The sequence below is a fragment of the Syngnathus scovelli genome, chromosome 19, assembly GCF_024217435.2.
Source record: "Syngnathus scovelli strain Florida chromosome 19, RoL_Ssco_1.2, whole genome shotgun sequence".
NCBI lineage: Eukaryota > Metazoa > Chordata > Actinopteri > Syngnathiformes > Syngnathidae > Syngnathus > Syngnathus scovelli.
The window spans coordinates 5,141,157-5,157,452 of record NC_090865.1 but is presented as its reverse complement, the minus strand read 5'-3'; the positions used below and the strand labels follow the sequence as shown (position 1 = coordinate 5,157,452).

Below are 16,296 nucleotides of genomic sequence, written 5' to 3'. Positions count from 1 at the left end.
AAAGCAACATTTTATCAAAGGCACTTTTATTTACACAGTATTGATTAAAATGCTATGGATAGTGAAAAATGCCATACAGTAAAAGAAACTGTAATAAATACACGTTAGGATTTTGGTCCATAAGGCACATTTGCATAAAATAGCAATCCACCCAAAATTTTACTCATGATAATACCGATTCTTCAATGACTGAATTATTGCACCATTTCCAAAGCCTGTGAATGTAATGAGCATACAAAACATTTGCATTGTAAAACAGATAAAAATAACTCGACCTCATTAACATCATACTGTATAACCGTATCACCAGAGAATTAAAATTGTAAACACACACTGGAATGAAAATTATAAAAAATAGAAATTAAGCATAAGCAGAAATTATTGTGAATGTACAGATCTTTTTTTTTTTTTTTTTTTTATTGCTCTGATTGTGTCTTGGTCATTTTTCGTTTCGAATTCTCATGGTTTGGTCCAGCCACCAAACAGGACGGCATTTCTTGTCCCAAAGCCATTCAGGTAAATCCTTAAGTTACACTTGAAAATACTGAACTGAAGGCGAGAACCATCTTAGAGTCAAAGCATTCCACTGAGATGAGTAACAATAAAACGTTGTTGGAGTCCAAACGGAATCAAAGTGCAGTTGAAAAGGGTAAAAAAAAATCCCTTATTTTTGGCACTACTTCAATGGTAGTCATCATCAGGTCTTTCCATTCGCCTCACTAGATTTCGGTGTTTCCTCTACACCTGTACAACAACAAAAATAAGATAATACAATAGAAAAACAGTTTTCTAATTCTACATAATCATCTATTACAAATACAAAGACTGCTTACAGGCATGCATAAAATACTCCAACACTTTGACATGCTGGAACATGCCAGAAACTCATGTTGCAACAGCAAACACAACCTTCCTCACATTCTTACCGTTTTCCTGGGACCCGTCCTCTTTGTCCGCCGAGTTTTTCTCATCCTTTATTACGGGCTGCTGGCTCTCGTCCTTTACGATGAGCTGCTTATTCTGGTTCTGGTTCTGGCTGCCGCTCTGTTCTGCCTGCTGAGCTGTGCCACTGTCGGTTTTCCTTATAGTGCTATGGCGCCTCTTGGATGGTGATGTCTTCACTAAAATCCAAGATGAACATGTCATTTTTTTTACTAAATGATCAGGATGCACAAATATTCAGTATATTCTTACATTGGATTTTCTTGAAGACCGTGTTGCACATGAACTTCTGGAATCGGTCGGCGTAGAAATCCGGTCTGTGCACCGAAACCGTGTCCTGAAGGAATGATAATAACTCAACGGGTTTTGTCAATATTTAAGAATCGTTAAAGGACAAGTGCAAATGTTTACCGCGTCTTGAACCAGAGCTTTCCACGTGTGCTCCAGCATCTTGACGAATCTAGGAGACAAGGTGTCAATTTGTCGTAGCAGTTTTGACATTTTAAGTCCACCGATGGTCCAGCTCACCTGTATGACTGTAGAATGTCAATGATGCCAATGTAGATCAGGAGTCTTTGGCCTTTGGAGTTTCGGGCTGGAATCCCTCCCGTGCTGACAAATCAAATAAGATTAAAAAAATGAAATGCTGTCGAATAAATCGTTCAGAATATCCTGAACTATTTTAAATATTTTGATGTCGGATTGGTTTCTTATATTTATAAGAATATCCGCATCGATGTTCAATGGGAAAATTTTGAATCATGTGAATGCTTGACATGTCGCAACTTGACACTCACGGGTCGTGGCTTCCCGGCGAGCCGGCGTCCCTGGCTTCCGCCTGGATGGCCTCCATGGGCGTGCTGTACAGGAACTTCTGGTTCTGCGGCTTCTTCCTCTCTGCTGCCGGCTCTGGCTGCATCATTTCTCCTCCGGCATGATCCACCACGTTAATCCCAAGCAGTAGGCTGTAGTCCATGATCTTGAAACTCTGCAGCACCTGGAAAATGAAGAAAATTGGTGTTCTAACCAAATTAGTTGGGTGACAACCGTGTAAAATGTTCCCACCCCATGAGTACCCAGACTCTTACCAGGCAGTCCCGCTGGACCGTCTTGCAGAAGGCGTTGTACATGTCGGGATCCAGCAGCATCCCATCAGGCATGTCCTGCAGGAAGTCCAGGTCCTTAAAGGTAGGTAAAGCCTTGGCCCGTTCTTTGGAGGAGGCCCTGCGGTTGTACGTGGAGCCCTTCAGGTCAAATTTGAGGTGCAGCTGGACCGAGGAGGGCAGCAGGTTGTTCATAACCACGATGCGGATGTTGGTGCCGTTTGTCTGGATGCAGTAGAGACCGTAGAACTTGGGTAGCAGGGTCCGCTTGTTCTGGTTCAGGTTCTAGAGGATTGATAGAAAGATGAAATCTCTTTCATTGAAGTAGAACAAGGGTCTCATTTGTTTGACTGAAGAAAAAACTATTATTATTTCTGACTCTGCTTTTCCTTCTTGTCTTACCATGAAGTATCCAGGAAGGAGCTTCTGCAGAAACTCAGCCTCCTTGTGCTGCACCGTCTTCATGATGAACTGGTCATCGTGGGAGAGGTAGAAGAGCGACCCGCTGGCTCCCGGGTTGGACAGCTCGATCAGGTCCTCGCTACACAGGGAACACTGTCAGAGAACACACTGTAAGCTGAAAATGTTGTTCAACATAATATATAAAAAATAATAATGTACCATGTAGTCATCTGGCTGAATGCAAAACATCTCCCTGAAGTAGCGAAATGCGATGGGAGCGTACGTCTTGAACCTGAAGTCTCCATAGTGGTGCGCCGGCGTGTGACTGCTACCCTCACTGCCAATCAAAGAGGGAAAAAAAACTGTCTATAAAAAAATCACACAGTCTTAACAAATCAAAATAGAACTTGAAAAAATCTGCAGTTTTTGATGTATTTTTATAATTGAATTGTGCGACTCCTTCTGGTGTGTACGCCTTGGCCACCAGGGGGAGCAGTACAACACACTTTAATAAATATACATTTAGACCACCCACCTGGGAAAGTAGATGCTCTCCACCTCTTCGAAGTCCTGCAGCAGTACGTCTCGCTCGGACTTCTGAGCCAAGCTGCACACAGTGTGCGTGATTCCCAACTGGATAGCGCCTTGTAGAGCCCATGAGGGAGTCTGGAAAGAAAATGAGCGATGTAAGCACGTGATATTTTAAGTTTCCAATTAGACCCCCCAAACATAATTACTAAGATGCTACAATGCATATCGATACTGACCTTTTTGTATACAGTTTTCCCAGTTTGATCCACTCCTCGGTGGCCAATAGTTTTCTTGACAACTGGGGCAGGGCTAATTCCTGGAATCTAGTAAGGACAATTAAGTACAAAAGGTAGTTGAGGAAAAAGAACACATTTACACTAACATGATAATAATTTCTTACCTCTTTCCCAGCCTCAGTAGAATCTGGAGACAAATTGGCAGACAGTGATAAGTTATTTATGGTGAGAACATAAGTTAATATTTAAGCTATGGTTTAAAAAGATGGTTTAAAATGGTTTAAATATGAAATAGTTTAAAAATGTGCGGCTGGGCTGAGGCCAAAACTCGAGACACACCTTGTTAACTTTTAGCCTGAACGACTCACTATTTAATCATTACGGAACTTTGTGCAAGCAACCTTTTCTCGTTTATTTTTGGCATGACATTTTTTCAATTGAACAAAGAAAAACCACGTAGGTAGAGGGAACACGTTTTATTTACGTTTTCGCGTTAATGATGACGTCAAACTTACTGCCAGGGTGGCTCTGAAGCCCCTGCGGCTCCTCTGCAACTGCGGCTGTGGCCATTCCGAGTCTTGATCAAACTTTATACACAAACTCGAAACGAACTAAATTAAGGAAAAAACACTAAATCAATTGTCAAATTATATTGATGAAAAGCCATCTTTTGCGATATAAAACAAATCCTGTCATTACGCGTTCGTAAACAAGGACGCAACGCGGAAGTTGTCAAGCTTCGTTGTTTAACCAGAATGAGAAAAAAAGTTACGGCGTGAGTTTTAAAGCGTAAACAGCGTAATAATAAAAGCGAACCAAACAGGCTCAGAACTCGGAAGCACATTGTGCGAGTTAATATACACAATAAACGTGTACATTTGATAAATTTCTTTGTTCAATGTTTTATTTTTAATTCCTGTTTATCCTTCAAAGACATTAGCGAGCAAAGATATCTTTTATTTTGAAGGCAAAGGCTAAAATAAGGGGAGTGTGCGTACAGCCGCTCTTTTCTTTTGACGATTTGTTAACGTTTGTATGAGAAACAAAGAAACGTAGATCACAGTGGAAAGTTATTAAAATGTTTATTCCGTTTTCTGGTACAGATTTCCATTCAGAAAAGGTTGTGAACAACAAAGCACGCCCCACCGACAACTTTGACCATGAAAACAGCGACTTCCTGTGGACATATTATAGATTGCGGTGATAGAGTACAGTGATTTTTAATTTACAAAAAAACAGTGCAAAATATGTTTTTTAGTATGTTGACCCGGTGGGGATCAAATCTCTCACCTCTCCTGTTTGGAATACCTGTGGACATTTTTTTCTTTTTTTTTTTTTTGCATGACTGATCATCATTTCTTTTTAAAGTTTTCTGTACCTTTAGCAAGCATTTGGGTCGAAGGTGAATTCGGGTTCGACAGGCATTTCAGGTGCAGTGTAGCCCGGCGTGCCAAGATAGTCCGGGTTTGGCAGCCCGCTGTCAAAGCAGCTCCAGCGTTCGTGCCCTTGCTTCAAGCAGCACTCATAGTGTGCTGTCATGGTTCCAAATTCCTCGATGCAGAACAAGCCCAGCGCCTGTTTCCACTGAAACCACACACATGGAAATAAAATCACAGCCACATAGTGTCGTAACAGCAAGACTGTAAGAGTAAAAATAAAAAAGTATTGACTTAGCAAAATAATAATAAAATTGCACAGTGATTGACATTATTGGAATTATCTACAATTTGCAAAATCCTGACTGTTCTCTAATATTTTCTTTGACTTACAGATTGCCTGGTGCAGCATAGCACGGCAGCCTCCCTGTTATCTCCACCCAGATTGCAGCACTGTTGGTACCAGGATTCCAGTCGATTGATGGCCGTCCCACGACGCCTGAAGTGTCCCGCCCCCCTCCTCGGGAAGAAGCTCTCGGGGTACCTGGGGCGACCCTGACCATGGCTACAGATAGCTGCCAGGTTATGCTCCGTGGGCTGAGCCGGCGGGAACGGCACGTTGACTTCTGTGGACTCCGCTGGAGAAGCAAACGCGGTGGATCATTCCGAAGGTATTTTGCAATTTCACCACAAATCGATATTACCTCGCAGATTTGCATCGGAGACAATCAGAAGAATGAGAAACCCTTGGAGAAGTGTAAGCAAAGTCATGGCTGGAGTGACTTAATGTATTTTTGTTTTTGTTTTGGTCTTAGCACGTAGATGTAAAATCTAGAAAGTTCACAAGCAGGCTTCTTATATTAAGCCCGGGGGGTGGGGAAAGGTGACCCGCCCCTCTTTTCCGCTCAACACTTGAGAGACCATCTGCTGAACATTACAAATACCAACATATGGGGAAGAGACTGATAAGCGTTCTAACAGAACCAATCCAAAAAATCCATCAATATGAATCATGTGAAACTTGCCCTTTCGCAATGTTCTGAATTCTTTCCATGCCTGAAAACCCGGAGGCCAATTTCTTATCGTGTTTTCAAGATGACCGTGGACAAAATGTGTTGTTGAAAACCGCTCATCCCCTGTGTAACAAAAGGTCACGCCGCCAAAAAAAAAAACCACGCTAACTTTGCATTTTTGTTATCGAATAGCAGCCGACGTGTTCACCAGCTGCTTCCTGTTTTCCGCACATGACCACAATCAAAAACTTCTTCTGACTCCACATGGAATGCCACGATATCGTCATTACGCAATTCCTCGCTATGCTGTCCGGTTGTACTTTCCCTCTACTCCCACTTCAATTGCGATGATGTGATTGGTCGATGTAACATTAGCAGCTGTAATTGGGATCTCAAGTGTGGCAACGGTGTCTGTGACACTTTTGGAACGTGATCTACCGTGACACTGATTTGCTTGGCTGCTGACCAGGTCACTCACAGGACCAAAACTCCAAATATATAAAAATATATTCCCGAAACATCTGTAAGGTCAAACAAACCTCTCGTGTCGTAAAGAGCTAACTACTTTCCGCACAAACTTTTTTTTTTTTTTTTACATCACAACTGTGGTTGTTTCTTTGCATGTCTGACTTTCTTCCGTCTTCCTTTTTCACAGGTCGCCCGCTCATGAGTAATTCATACCTGTTGAGCCCTGGATGTCTCCGCAATTTGACCGCCGCGCCAGAGAAGGGGAGAGGGGGGGGTCGAGAGGGAGGGAGGTGATTGAACGCATGTGTCGCAACAAGCCGATTATTGAAGGCTACTTGATGAGCTTCCCCGCCTGGCAATTTGCATCCGTCCAGGCTGGAGACAGATGAAGCTGCATGTCAGACAATAGCGAGATTTTTTTTCCAAGTAGTTAAGAATGACAGCTCTATTCTTCTTGTAAGTAGACACTTTCTTTTTCCAACATGACCAGCCCCTCGAGGAGCCTGGGTGACCAGAAGGGCATGAAAGAAAGTCCTAGACACAAACCCGACACACCGTATTACCGTAGCTGGAGCAGTCTTCGATTCTCCCGATGGCGGAGCGGCTCCCAGAAAGCCACCTGCCCTGGAACGCCTTCCTCAAAGACGGACAAACACAACGACGTGAGCCAGACTCTTTTCTCGTTGGTCCAAACTCACAACGACGACTACACGGCCGACCCCGCCGGGCTTCTGGACAACGACGAGGTTGACGACGATTACGAGGAAGCCGAGCCAGACCGGTCCACGTATTTCCAGAAGCAGCTCGGATCCATGTTGCAGCCCGGCGTCAACAAGTTCTCCCTGCGCATGTTCGGCAGCCACAAAGGGGTCGCCGCCGAGCAGGCCAGGGTCAAGTCGTTCGGAGTGTGGATCATCCATCCTTACAGCAATTTCAGGTGAGGCCACAGTTGTCCCAAAAAAAGCGGCAACTACATTAGGACAAGCTGGACATCCCAAATTCGGAGTCCGGCACAGCAGCTGATACACTACGTGGTATAAGGCGATGAAGGGATTTGATTACTGATACAGTATATAGGACAAGATCATCTGGATTATTCAAGCCTCTTGGTAACCCCCCCTCCCTCTCCGCTCATATATTCCTCTCTATTATTCCTGCCTCTGTTTTATACCATTTTGCAAAAAAATAGACATTACAATTTATCTTCCTAATAATAACAGCTAATTCAAACAATACATAAGCAGCCCGGCGACAGACGGCCGACCCACGAGGGGGAAATGATGAGAATAATTCCAATCTTGTTTTATTATGCAACAATATGCAAACAGCTGTGGCAGGGATTATGGCAGGACTGTTTGCCTTATGCTCCAAACTTGCCTTTGAAATGAAGGTGGAGGTCAGATGGTGTGATTTGTCCCACTGAGTGTATTTGGCTGCAATACAGAGGTGCGTGGAGGCAAATTAAGGACGACCCGAGGGGGAAATGACATGGAGTGGACAGAAGGCCGGGGTCTTAGCTAGCAATCTGCCAAAACGTCTGTCTGACTTTATTTTTGGCCCCGCCTTCCCCCGTCAGCTCCTCCAGCAACATATTTGTCAGTAAACAATGTGTGAATATGATTTTTACAAATATTTTTTTGTTCTATTTGATTTTTAATCATTGTTTTAAATTAAATTGACCCCAGAGCGGCCACTTAATTTGATGCAACACGAGAGGAGATAACAATCAATCACATCCCGTGGCATCGAATGAAAAAAGAACCCTTAATGAAGTCGAGACGTCGGATTGATTGACAGCGGATGGAAAAAGAATCTGTTGGGAAAGGAAGGAAACCCAAAACCAGCTTTGGAGGACACTGGAGACCTGGATGACAACTTGTAGGACGTCTGACAGACACGTCTGGACGATGTGTCGAGCAGCGTGGTGACATTGTTGTGGTGCGTTCGGTGACACGAGGGTGAATTGTTAATGAGGGCGCTTCCTCTTGTTGCTGCAATCATGAAGAGACCTGAAGTGGGTCATGGATCTTGTCATCTGACCTTACTGCTCCCACTTGTGTCATTTCAGTGTCAGCTTGTTGATAGCGTGTTAATTAGCCACTGCCGATAGCTGTTGCTAACCAAAACAGGAGCATAAATTCTCTGTGCAGTGTTAAAGATGATGGTCTCACACCATGTTGTGAACATGTGGTTCCTTCTAGGTTCTACTGGGATCTAGTGATGCTCCTCCTCATGATGAGCAACCTGGTGATCTTACCATGGGGCATCACGTTCTTCGAAGACCAGAACACCATCCCGTGGATCACCTTCAATATGCTGTCTGACACTCTCTTCCTCATGGACCTGGTCTTCAACTTCCGCACGGGGATCCTGGGCGAGGACAGCCACATCATTCTGGACCCTAAGTGCATCCGCCTGCACTACCTGCGCTCCTGGTTCCTGGTCGACTTCATCTCGTCCATTCCGGTGGACTACATCTTCTTGGTGGTGGACCTGGAGTCTCTGCAGGACTCGACCGACGTGTACCGGACAGCTCGAGCCCTTCGCATTGTGCGTTTTACCAAGATCCTCAGCCTGCTACGACTCCTGCGCTTATCCCGACTCATCCGCTACGTCCACCAATGGGAGGAGGTACAAGCTTTCATTCCACACAAAAAAGCAGACAACTACATCTTCTGGTTCTCTACTTCAGATGTTCAACATGACGTACGACCTGGCCAGCGCCGTGGTGCGCATCATCAACTTGATCGGCATGATGCTACTGCTGTGCCACTGGGACGGCTGCCTCACCTTCATGGTGCCCATGCTGCAGGACTTCCCCGCAGACTGCTGGGTGTCCAAGAACAACATGGTGGTCAGTTCACGCCCTTTATCAAGCACGTGCAGATCAAAGAAGTAGTGAGAAAGTTCCTGGTTCGTTTTTTCCTCTCATCTGACTTAATAATTCCACGGGATCAACTTTTCTATTAGACTGAGCGCCATCTTGTGGCATTCTAGGGTACAACAACTGCATATAGGATTCTTTTCTGACGTAAATCTTGTTTCTTTGGTCCTGGTCAGAACGCCACGTGGCACGTCCAGTACTCGTACGCCACGTTCATGGCCATGAGTCACATGCTGTGCATCGGTTATGGCGCCCACCCCCCGGAGGGCATGACTGATGTGTGGCTGACCATGATCAGCATGGTGGTGGGCGCCACTTGCTACGCCATGTTCCTGGGCCACGCTACCAACCTGGTGCAGTCCTTGGACGCCTCGCACCGACACTACCAGGAGAAGGTTGACCTCGGTGACCTACTTTCACATGACCCGTCTCTATGGTTGAGTTCACTCTTATTTCGTTTGTCTCCAGTACAAGCAAGTGGAACAGTACATGTCGTTCCACAAGCTGCCCGCGGACTTGCGGCAGAGGATCCACGATTATTACGAGCAACGTTTCCAAGGGAAGATGTTTGACGAGGATAGCATCCTGGGAGAGCTCAGTGATCCGCTAAAAGAGGTAAGCTATTTTTAATGCTACAAAGTATTTCAATAAATGAAAGCGGAATTACTTGAACTTTTTTTTACTTCTCTTCATCTTGACAGGAAATCGTCAGCTACAACTGTCGTGGTCTGGTGGCCAACATGCCCCTCTTCGCCAACACCGACCCTCACTTCGTGACCGTGATCCTCACCAAGCTCCACTTCGAGGTCTTCCAGCCGGCAGACTTCATCATACGGGAGGGAACGCTGGGTCGGAAAATGTACTTCATCCAGCACGGCACCGTCGTGGTCATCCCGCGAGGCAGCAAGGAGATCAGACTAAGCGACGGGGCCTATTTTGGGGGTAACCAACTTTTTATCTGGAAAACTTGACGAACACGTGATTGAACATTAATTCTCCCGTTTTCAGAGATCTGTCTGCTGACTCAAGGCCGACGCACAGCTAGCGTGAAGGCCGAGACGTACTGTCGACTCTACTCGCTGAGTGTGGACAGCTTCAACGAAGTGCTGGAGGAGCACCCGCTCATGAGGCGGGCCTTCGAGAGCGCGGCTGTAGACCGACTGGGCCGGGTCGCCAGGAGGCCCAGCCACCAGCCTCCCCCAAACGAGTGACCAAAGCAACAACCAAATGTGACTCATGACTCGTAATACCATGCAGTAAAAATACTTAATTACAACAGTAGGTAAGTACTAAGTAATCCATTTTATTTAGTTTTAATCTCCACTTTTGTTGTCATATTGTATTATTATTTCCCCCCCGCAAAAGATTCTTCCTTCCACGTGCAGTTCACCAATAAAATACACTATTTATGGAAATAAAATCAAGCAAATGATTTCTTGCTTTTGTTAACGTTGCTTAGCATCCTCTTATGCTTTCTATGACTATGGCTGTCAATCATTCAGGATTTGGCAGCAGCTGGATGGTTGGAAATCCTCATCATGCCGTTTTTGTAATCTCACATGCTGTATGTGTGTGTGTGTGTGGGGGGGGATAAGCTGTGCTGATGTCATAACTCCAACTGTACACGTTATAGACAATATACATATATGGGGTGGTTGTTTTAGTTTGTATAAAGTCATATTAAACTCAGGGAAAATCCATCCATTTAAAATAAAGCTTGGTCTTTAGGATTTGGACCCCAAGAGAGCCAGTGTCTATATCAGACAAAGAAATATTTTTGTCCTGTTAGGAAAATAACAGGTCATTGTAAATATATAAGACATAAAATATGTAAAAAAAAAAAATCGTTGTAGCCAATTTATTGACATAAACATAATTTATAAGATTAGTAAACAAAGCCTTGGTCGCACAGGAGGTGACGTCACAGACTACTTCCGTAATGTGAAGAGCGCTTCCGGTTTGGATTTCATAAACTCAGGACGAAGAGCAGGTACGTAATGGCTTGCTAAAACAAACTAAACATTTTCCTGCTTTGTCTCATTCAATATAATTCCTTTTGATTATAAATCACCATGTTCGTTCTGCGTGGACACGATGTTGTCATTTTTCCTCTTTACTCGTGACGCGGACAAGGTTATAAGAGATAGCCAGCCTAGCATCACAGGCTACCGCTAGCTGTAGCGACGCTAGCGTGGAGGTCACTGTGTTCAAATATTATTATGGATGTGCACATATAAATGTAACACACTATTTGGAGATTGTTACAATCACTCAGTGGGCCCTACTTGATCTTATTTAGTCAGCATTACTAATTGTGATTAGCTCACTTGCATAACAATGTTATATGTACTCACATACTTGTGGGGGTGTTATGAAATATAAACTATTGTTGAAAAGTTTGGGGGTGTCCTGATTGTAAATTAATAATGTTTAGACTTTGTGTGTGTGTGTTGACATTATCATATTACCCCAAAAGAATGTGTTTAAAAACAAATTTCTAAGCAACTGTAACACATGGTTCAAAATTTTGACTTCCCCAGGATGCTGTCCTTGTCTCGGGCTGTCGTGTGTGGGGTGGCTCGCGCCCCGGCGGCGCTCAGTCAAGGCGCCATCATTCGATTTAACAGCACCGCACAGGTACTGTCCGTCTACTGAGTCTAAAGTTACAAAATCAAACAGTGTAAATATACATGGTTTTCCTCAGACTCCTCCAAAGAAAACAACATTTGGGCCACTGGCAGATGAGGACAGAATATTCACCAACCTCTATGGCCGCCATGACTGGAAGTAAGACCTGGCAAAGTTGTATTCAGTTCATTATTCTTCGGTTAACTTGACATGTGCTTCAGGTTGAACGGCGCCTTGAAGCGTGGCGATTGGTACAAGACCAAGGAGATCCTTCTCAAGGGCGTGGATTGGATTCTTAACGAAATCAAGGTGTCGGGTCTGCGTGGCAGGGGAGGTGCAGGGTTCCCCACCGGTATGAAGTGGAGTTTTATGAACAAGCCCAGTGACGGCAGGTCAGAGACACACTCATAATACAGAACACATCCCCATCTTCCTGAATGCTAAGATGCCATCAGACTTGTCGAAATAGGAAAGTAGTAGTAATGTGTTTTGTCCGCCTCTCAGGCCCAAGTATCTGGTGGTGAACGCCGATGAAGGCGAGCCAGGCACGTGCAAAGACAGGGAGATCATGAGGAACGACCCCCACAAGCTGGTGGAGGGCTGCCTGGTGGCCGGCAGGGCCATGGGGGCCCGCGCCGCCTACATCTACATCCGCGGGGAGTTCTACAATGAGTCGTCCAACCTGCAGGTCGGCTCAGACGCCTCAACTTTTTGTGATTATATGGCTAATGATTTATTTCACACTTGAATCAACTGTGTAAATGATTCTTCTCACCCTTTGAAAGCCACCAGAGGAAAAATTAATCATTACTTCCCTCTAGTGGCCTCGTCTAGTTATAGATGGATTTGGAGTGTATAGTTAACAGGAGATAAATAAAAAATGATGTAAGAGGTTTAAACGTTTTAAAGAAAATATTAGTGAAATGCAGATGTTCCTAATGAAGTGTCTCTAAGCATCTCGCACGTGAATGTGTTCAGGTGGCCATCAACGAGGCGTACACGGCGGGGCTCATCGGCAGGAATGCGTGCGGCTCGGGTTACGACTTTGATGTGTTTGTGATGCGCGGCGCCGGTGCGTACATCTGCGGTGAGGAGACAGCGCTCATCGAGTCGCTGGAGGGGAAGCAGGGCAAGCCACGACTCAAGCCTCCATTTCCTGCTGACGTGGGTGAGTCTCCATGCGGGAAGTGCGCCGTCAAACACCCGACCGCAGAAACCATATAAACAACTGTTGTGGGTTGTGAAGGCGTGTTTGGCTGCCCGACAACGGTGGCCAACGTGGAGACGGTTGCCGTGGCGCCCACCATCTGCCGCCGGGGAGGCACCTGGTTTCTGGGTTTTGGCCGGGAGAGGAACTCGGGCACCAAGCTCTTCAACATCTCTGGCCACGTCAACAACCCGTGTACAGTCGAGGAGGAGATGTCCATCCCCCTGAAGGATCTCATCGAGAGGCACGCAGGTACATTTGAGGCCTCGGGAATCCGACACTTACATCAGTAGCTAAACGTTAGCATGACCTGGATTGGCTTTTTGTGTTTCTGAATGTATTTTGATCTCCAACAACTCCAGATTGAGCACATTATACATTAAAAAAAGAACGTACGTGAACTGCCATTTGTGATACAGGCGGCGTTCGTGGAGGATGGGACAACCTGTTAGCCGTCATCCCTGGCGGCTCCTCCACGCCGCTCATCCCCAAGAAGGTGTGCGAGGATGTGCTGATGGACTTTGACGGCCTCATCCAGGCTCAGACCGGCCTGGGCACGGCGGCGCTCATCGTCATGGACAAATCGGTACGTTATTGTCCCGTTCTAATAAGCATCTTCTGATCGTATTCAACTTTTATTTTGCCAGACGGACCTCATCAGAGCCATCGCCCGCCTGATTGAGTTTTACAAGCATGAGAGCTGCGGCCAGTGCACACCTTGCAGAGAAGGTCCCAATTTCCGCCGCACTTAATTTAAATCTCGTTCATCGTGTGGCTAATTGCTTTGTTCTCGTGAAGGAGTGGACTGGATGAACAACATGATGTGGCGTTTCGTGCAAGGAGATGCGCGGCAGTCGGAAATTGACATGATCTGGGAGATCAGCAAGCAGATCGAAGGACACACCATCTGTGCTCTGGGAGACGGCGCCGCCTGGCCCGTGCAGGTAAGCCCAGTGGAAAAGACCAACTCCATTTGACTTTTTGACGACACAAAGCTAACATAGCAGACCTAAGATTTACTTGAGAGCACCATCTTCCCCAACGTGAGTTCCTCCTCTTGTTTCAGGGCTTGATCCGACACTTTAGGCCCTTGATGGAAAACCGAATCGCCCAATTCCAAGAACAGAAACAGGCCAGCGCATAAAATGTCTGCTTGCTCTTCATCTTAGCGAGCGCACTTCTGTACCTCATCGCTACAATGCTTGTGTTGTTCACAAAGTAATTAAGAAGAAATGACATGCTTTTTTTGTCTCCTTGTGTGGTGGAAATGTCAATAATGTTCTATGAACCTTAAGTTTTCTCTGGTCTCCTATTCATCACTCATCATGTTGTTTTTAATGGTTTCAGTCAGAGGTTCTCAAAGTGGGACTCGGTGGACTGCAAGCTGTTGCTTAGGGGTGAATGTCTGATCACCCATCCATCCCATTATTGTATGCCTGCCAATAAAACACATGATATTTGGAATAGTCCTGTTTTTTGTTTTTTTTTAAGAAAACTATCTTTTCCAGAATAAACGCTGGAATTAGAATAATAAAGTTCCATTTTTTAAAATTCCTTTGTTAAATTCTGTCTAAAAATATAGGACATCGATAAAATGTAAAGGAATAAACAAGTGTTATGAAATGCAATTATTGCACGTCTTTGTGATTGTACACCGTTGGTTATTAAAAATAATGTAATAGATAAATCTTATTAATAGTACTAAAAGTTTAATTTATAATTCCTAATTTATTTGGATTTATGCCAATTAAGACGAATTACGTACAGTGGGCGTTACCGAAATTCTCGCGATGATAGCCGCGCGATTCGACGGGAATTTATGTGTCACGTGACCCGGATGAACACAGCTTGGCGCCGTGGCTTCAAGGGTAGCAAAATCAATTTGTTTTTCCACTAATATTCATATTTTAAAAGTCGTCGTTAAAGGAACTGCATAAGGAGACTTAGCAAACACTTAAATTTAAATAAATACGATAACCGTTTCAGACGAATGTGTTCCTTTGAGTTGTTTTTAACCAAATGGGAGCGTGTATTGTGCAAAATTGAATTTTTTACAGTTTTGCACTGACTTGCTGAAAGTGGACGAACTTCATCGTGGACACCAACATGACCCACCGTGAGATTAGATCTGATGAGTCTTCTGCGACTTCCCTTCTGCAAATTCGTAAGATGTACACCTGACTGACAAAAATGGTTACTGGAAAATAACATATTTTGTCTGACCTCGTGCATAAAGCTTCCTCCCTGTGATTATTTGTGGTTGTGATAGATCATGCAGAAGAAGATGATGATGATGATCTCCGCTGTCCGCAATGTCTCATTAGCTTTCGCTCCGCTAAGACCAAAGAGACCCACTTTAAGAGGAATCACCCGGAGCAGTACACCAGGCATCTGATGCAGGTAAACAATATTTGTTGGTCTCTAATGAGCCCATAGGCATTATCTGGCTCACTCAACATTTCTTATCTTTCTGCAGAACGACACGCTGTTCTCGTGTTACAAGTGCGATAAGCTTTTTGCTTCCCCTGAGGAACTCAGAGTACACAATGGGCTTCACTACCAGGTCGATGACATCCCTGTCTGCTCTTCCTGCTCCCAAGTCTTTGCCAACTTTAATGGGGTGAGTGAAAGTACAGTGAACTCCCGTAGCGTGGGGAATTTTTCGGCGAAAATGTGACTGATTGTTTGGTCACAGCTTTACAAGCACAAAAGGAAAGGCTGCGTGCAAGACGTGTGGCATTGTCGAGACTGCAACGTGGACTGCCCCAAACTACTGGACTTTCACTTCCACTGCATCGAAGCGCACGACCAGGACGTTGTGTCGGCAGCGCAAAGCAGCGGGCGGCTGTGCTCCATCTGCGAGTGCCACTTCCTCACCGACGAGGCGCTGCAGAGCCACCAAGACAGGGTTAAAAGCGGCAAAATGAAGCCCACCACTAAACGCCAACTCCGAGCTAAGACAAAGAAGGTGAGCGGCAAGAAGAAGAAGAAGATGGAAGAGGAGGATGAAGAGGAGGAAGATGAGGAAGAGGAGGAGATAGAGGAAGAAGAGCTGAAGATTCCGTGCTCCAAAAGAGACTGTGATTTGGTGTTCCCGTCCATTGACGCCCTGAGGGCACACAAGAGGAAGATGCACTGAGCATGCCATAAACGCCAGTCTGCACAGAACTAGTGTTTGTCTTCAACACCATAGCCTTTTTTTTTTCCACTTATGCATGTTTTTTTTTCACATCAATGGCCATTTTAGTTGTTTTGAAGTCCTCAGAAGGCCAAATGGAGTTCATGTTACAAAAGCACAAGGTTATTGTGAAGTTTAAGCATGTTTTTTTTTTTGTTCAAATAAAGCTCTTTATATCAATATCTATAGCATTTGACCAATCAGTGCTTTTAGGTTAATAATTAAATTTGTCTGGAATAAATATACATGTTGATTTATCATCAAGCGTGTATTCCCTAAAATATTTGTTTTTAATTTTCTTGAGACCGCATCAAGTTTGTTGATACAG

General features: G+C 44.8%; 4 protein-coding genes across 6 annotated transcripts; 3 read left to right on the top strand and 1 right to left on the bottom strand.

Annotated features, from left to right (window-relative positions):
* Nucleotides 1–9: 9 nt before the first annotated feature.
* Nucleotides 10–3,984, bottom strand: LOC125987224 (phosphatidylinositol 4-phosphate 5-kinase type-1 alpha). Of its 2 annotated transcripts, XM_049751463.1 has the most exons (14): nucleotides 3,730–3,984; nucleotides 3,379–3,401; nucleotides 3,215–3,301; nucleotides 2,983–3,113; nucleotides 2,667–2,784; nucleotides 2,448–2,600; nucleotides 2,031–2,330; nucleotides 1,740–1,939; nucleotides 1,471–1,554; nucleotides 1,354–1,402; nucleotides 1,195–1,279; nucleotides 927–1,121; nucleotides 677–744; nucleotides 10–644 (listed from the first exon to the last, which is right to left on the bottom strand). In XM_049751463.1, the coding sequence occupies exons 1-13, from the start codon at nucleotides 3,782–3,784 to the stop codon at nucleotides 698–700; spliced, it is 1,527 nt and encodes a 508-aa protein (XP_049607420.1). In that variant the 5' UTR covers nucleotides 3,785–3,984; the 3' UTR covers nucleotides 10–644; nucleotides 677–697. The 2 variants fall into 2 exon arrangements, with proteins under 2 accessions (XP_049607420.1, XP_049607419.1); XM_049751462.2 differs by having other exon boundaries at nucleotides 10–744.
* Nucleotides 3,985–4,964: 980 nt separating this feature from the next.
* Nucleotides 4,965–10,551, top strand: hcn3 (hyperpolarization activated cyclic nucleotide-gated potassium channel 3). Of its 2 annotated transcripts, none has more exons than XM_049751420.2 (8): nucleotides 4,965–5,261; nucleotides 6,259–7,008; nucleotides 8,273–8,702; nucleotides 8,764–8,925; nucleotides 9,132–9,350; nucleotides 9,424–9,570; nucleotides 9,657–9,897; nucleotides 9,964–10,551. In XM_049751420.2, the coding sequence occupies exons 2-8, from the start codon at nucleotides 6,554–6,556 to the stop codon at nucleotides 10,164–10,166; spliced, it is 1,857 nt and encodes a 618-aa protein (XP_049607377.1). In that variant the 5' UTR covers nucleotides 4,965–5,261; nucleotides 6,259–6,553; the 3' UTR covers nucleotides 10,167–10,551. The 2 variants fall into 2 exon arrangements, with proteins under 2 accessions (XP_049607377.1, XP_049607376.1); XM_049751419.2 differs by having other exon boundaries at nucleotides 6,562–7,008; nucleotides 9,964–10,549.
* A 323-nt stretch (nucleotides 10,552–10,874) lies between these two features.
* Nucleotides 10,875–14,254, top strand: ndufv1 (NADH:ubiquinone oxidoreductase core subunit V1). The gene is made up of 11 exons (XM_049751471.1): nucleotides 10,875–10,945; nucleotides 11,496–11,592; nucleotides 11,660–11,742; nucleotides 11,805–11,975; nucleotides 12,088–12,271; nucleotides 12,562–12,751; nucleotides 12,830–13,042; nucleotides 13,210–13,376; nucleotides 13,438–13,519; nucleotides 13,589–13,734; nucleotides 13,857–14,254. Exons 2-11 carry the CDS (start codon nucleotides 11,497–11,499, stop codon nucleotides 13,932–13,934), a joined length of 1,410 nt encoding a protein of 469 aa, XP_049607428.1. The 5' UTR covers nucleotides 10,875–10,945; nucleotide 11,496; the 3' UTR covers nucleotides 13,935–14,254.
* A 331-nt stretch (nucleotides 14,255–14,585) lies between these two features.
* LOC125987275 (zinc finger and BTB domain-containing protein 40) lies at nucleotides 14,586–16,150 on the top strand. The gene is made up of 5 exons (XM_049751574.2): nucleotides 14,586–14,658; nucleotides 14,848–14,954; nucleotides 15,060–15,190; nucleotides 15,267–15,410; nucleotides 15,486–16,150. The coding sequence occupies exons 2-5, from the start codon at nucleotides 14,897–14,899 to the stop codon at nucleotides 15,927–15,929; spliced, it is 777 nt and encodes a 258-aa protein (XP_049607531.1). The 5' UTR covers nucleotides 14,586–14,658; nucleotides 14,848–14,896; the 3' UTR covers nucleotides 15,930–16,150.
* The last annotated feature ends 146 nt before the right edge of the window (nucleotides 16,151–16,296 follow it).

What these genes read in the sequence shown, in the direction of transcription:
- LOC125987224 (XM_049751462.2), bottom strand. Translation starts at nt 3,784, where the DNA reads ATGGCCACAGCCGCAGTTGCAGAGGAGCCGCAGGGGCTTCAGAGCCAC. An exon ending in CTACTGAGGCTGGGAAAGAG is followed by an intron (nt 3,302 to 3,378) that starts GTAAGAAATTAT and finishes TGTCCTTACTAG; the next exon opens with ATTCCAGGAATTAGCCCTGC. An exon ending in GACATTCTACAGTCATACAG is followed by an intron (nt 1,403 to 1,470) that starts GTGAGCTGGACC and finishes CTTGTCTCCTAG; the next exon opens with ATTCGTCAAGATGCTGGAGC.
- hcn3 (XM_049751419.2), top strand. Translation starts at nt 5,152, where the DNA reads ATGGCTACAGATAGCTGCCAGGTTATGCTCCGTGGGCTGAGCCGGCGG. An exon ending in CGCGGTGGATCATTCCGAAG is followed by an intron (nt 5,262 to 6,561) that starts GTATTTTGCAAT and finishes CAACATGACCAG; the next exon opens with CCCCTCGAGGAGCCTGGGTG. An exon ending in ACCGACACTACCAGGAGAAG is followed by an intron (nt 9,351 to 9,423) that starts GTTGACCTCGGT and finishes GTTTGTCTCCAG; the next exon opens with TACAAGCAAGTGGAACAGTA.
- ndufv1 (XM_049751471.1), top strand. Translation starts at nt 11,497, where the DNA reads ATGCTGTCCTTGTCTCGGGCTGTCGTGTGTGGGGTGGCTCGCGCCCCG. An exon ending in TCATCGTCATGGACAAATCG is followed by an intron (nt 13,377 to 13,437) that starts GTACGTTATTGT and finishes TTATTTTGCCAG; the next exon opens with ACGGACCTCATCAGAGCCAT. An exon ending in GTGCACACCTTGCAGAGAAG is followed by an intron (nt 13,520 to 13,588) that starts GTCCCAATTTCC and finishes GTTCTCGTGAAG; the next exon opens with GAGTGGACTGGATGAACAAC.
- LOC125987275 (XM_049751574.2), top strand. Translation starts at nt 14,897, where the DNA reads ATGACCCACCGTGAGATTAGATCTGATGAGTCTTCTGCGACTTCCCTT. An exon ending in GACTTCCCTTCTGCAAATTC is followed by an intron (nt 14,955 to 15,059) that starts GTAAGATGTACA and finishes TGGTTGTGATAG; the next exon opens with ATCATGCAGAAGAAGATGAT. An exon ending in TCTTTGCCAACTTTAATGGG is followed by an intron (nt 15,411 to 15,485) that starts GTGAGTGAAAGT and finishes GTTTGGTCACAG; the next exon opens with CTTTACAAGCACAAAAGGAA.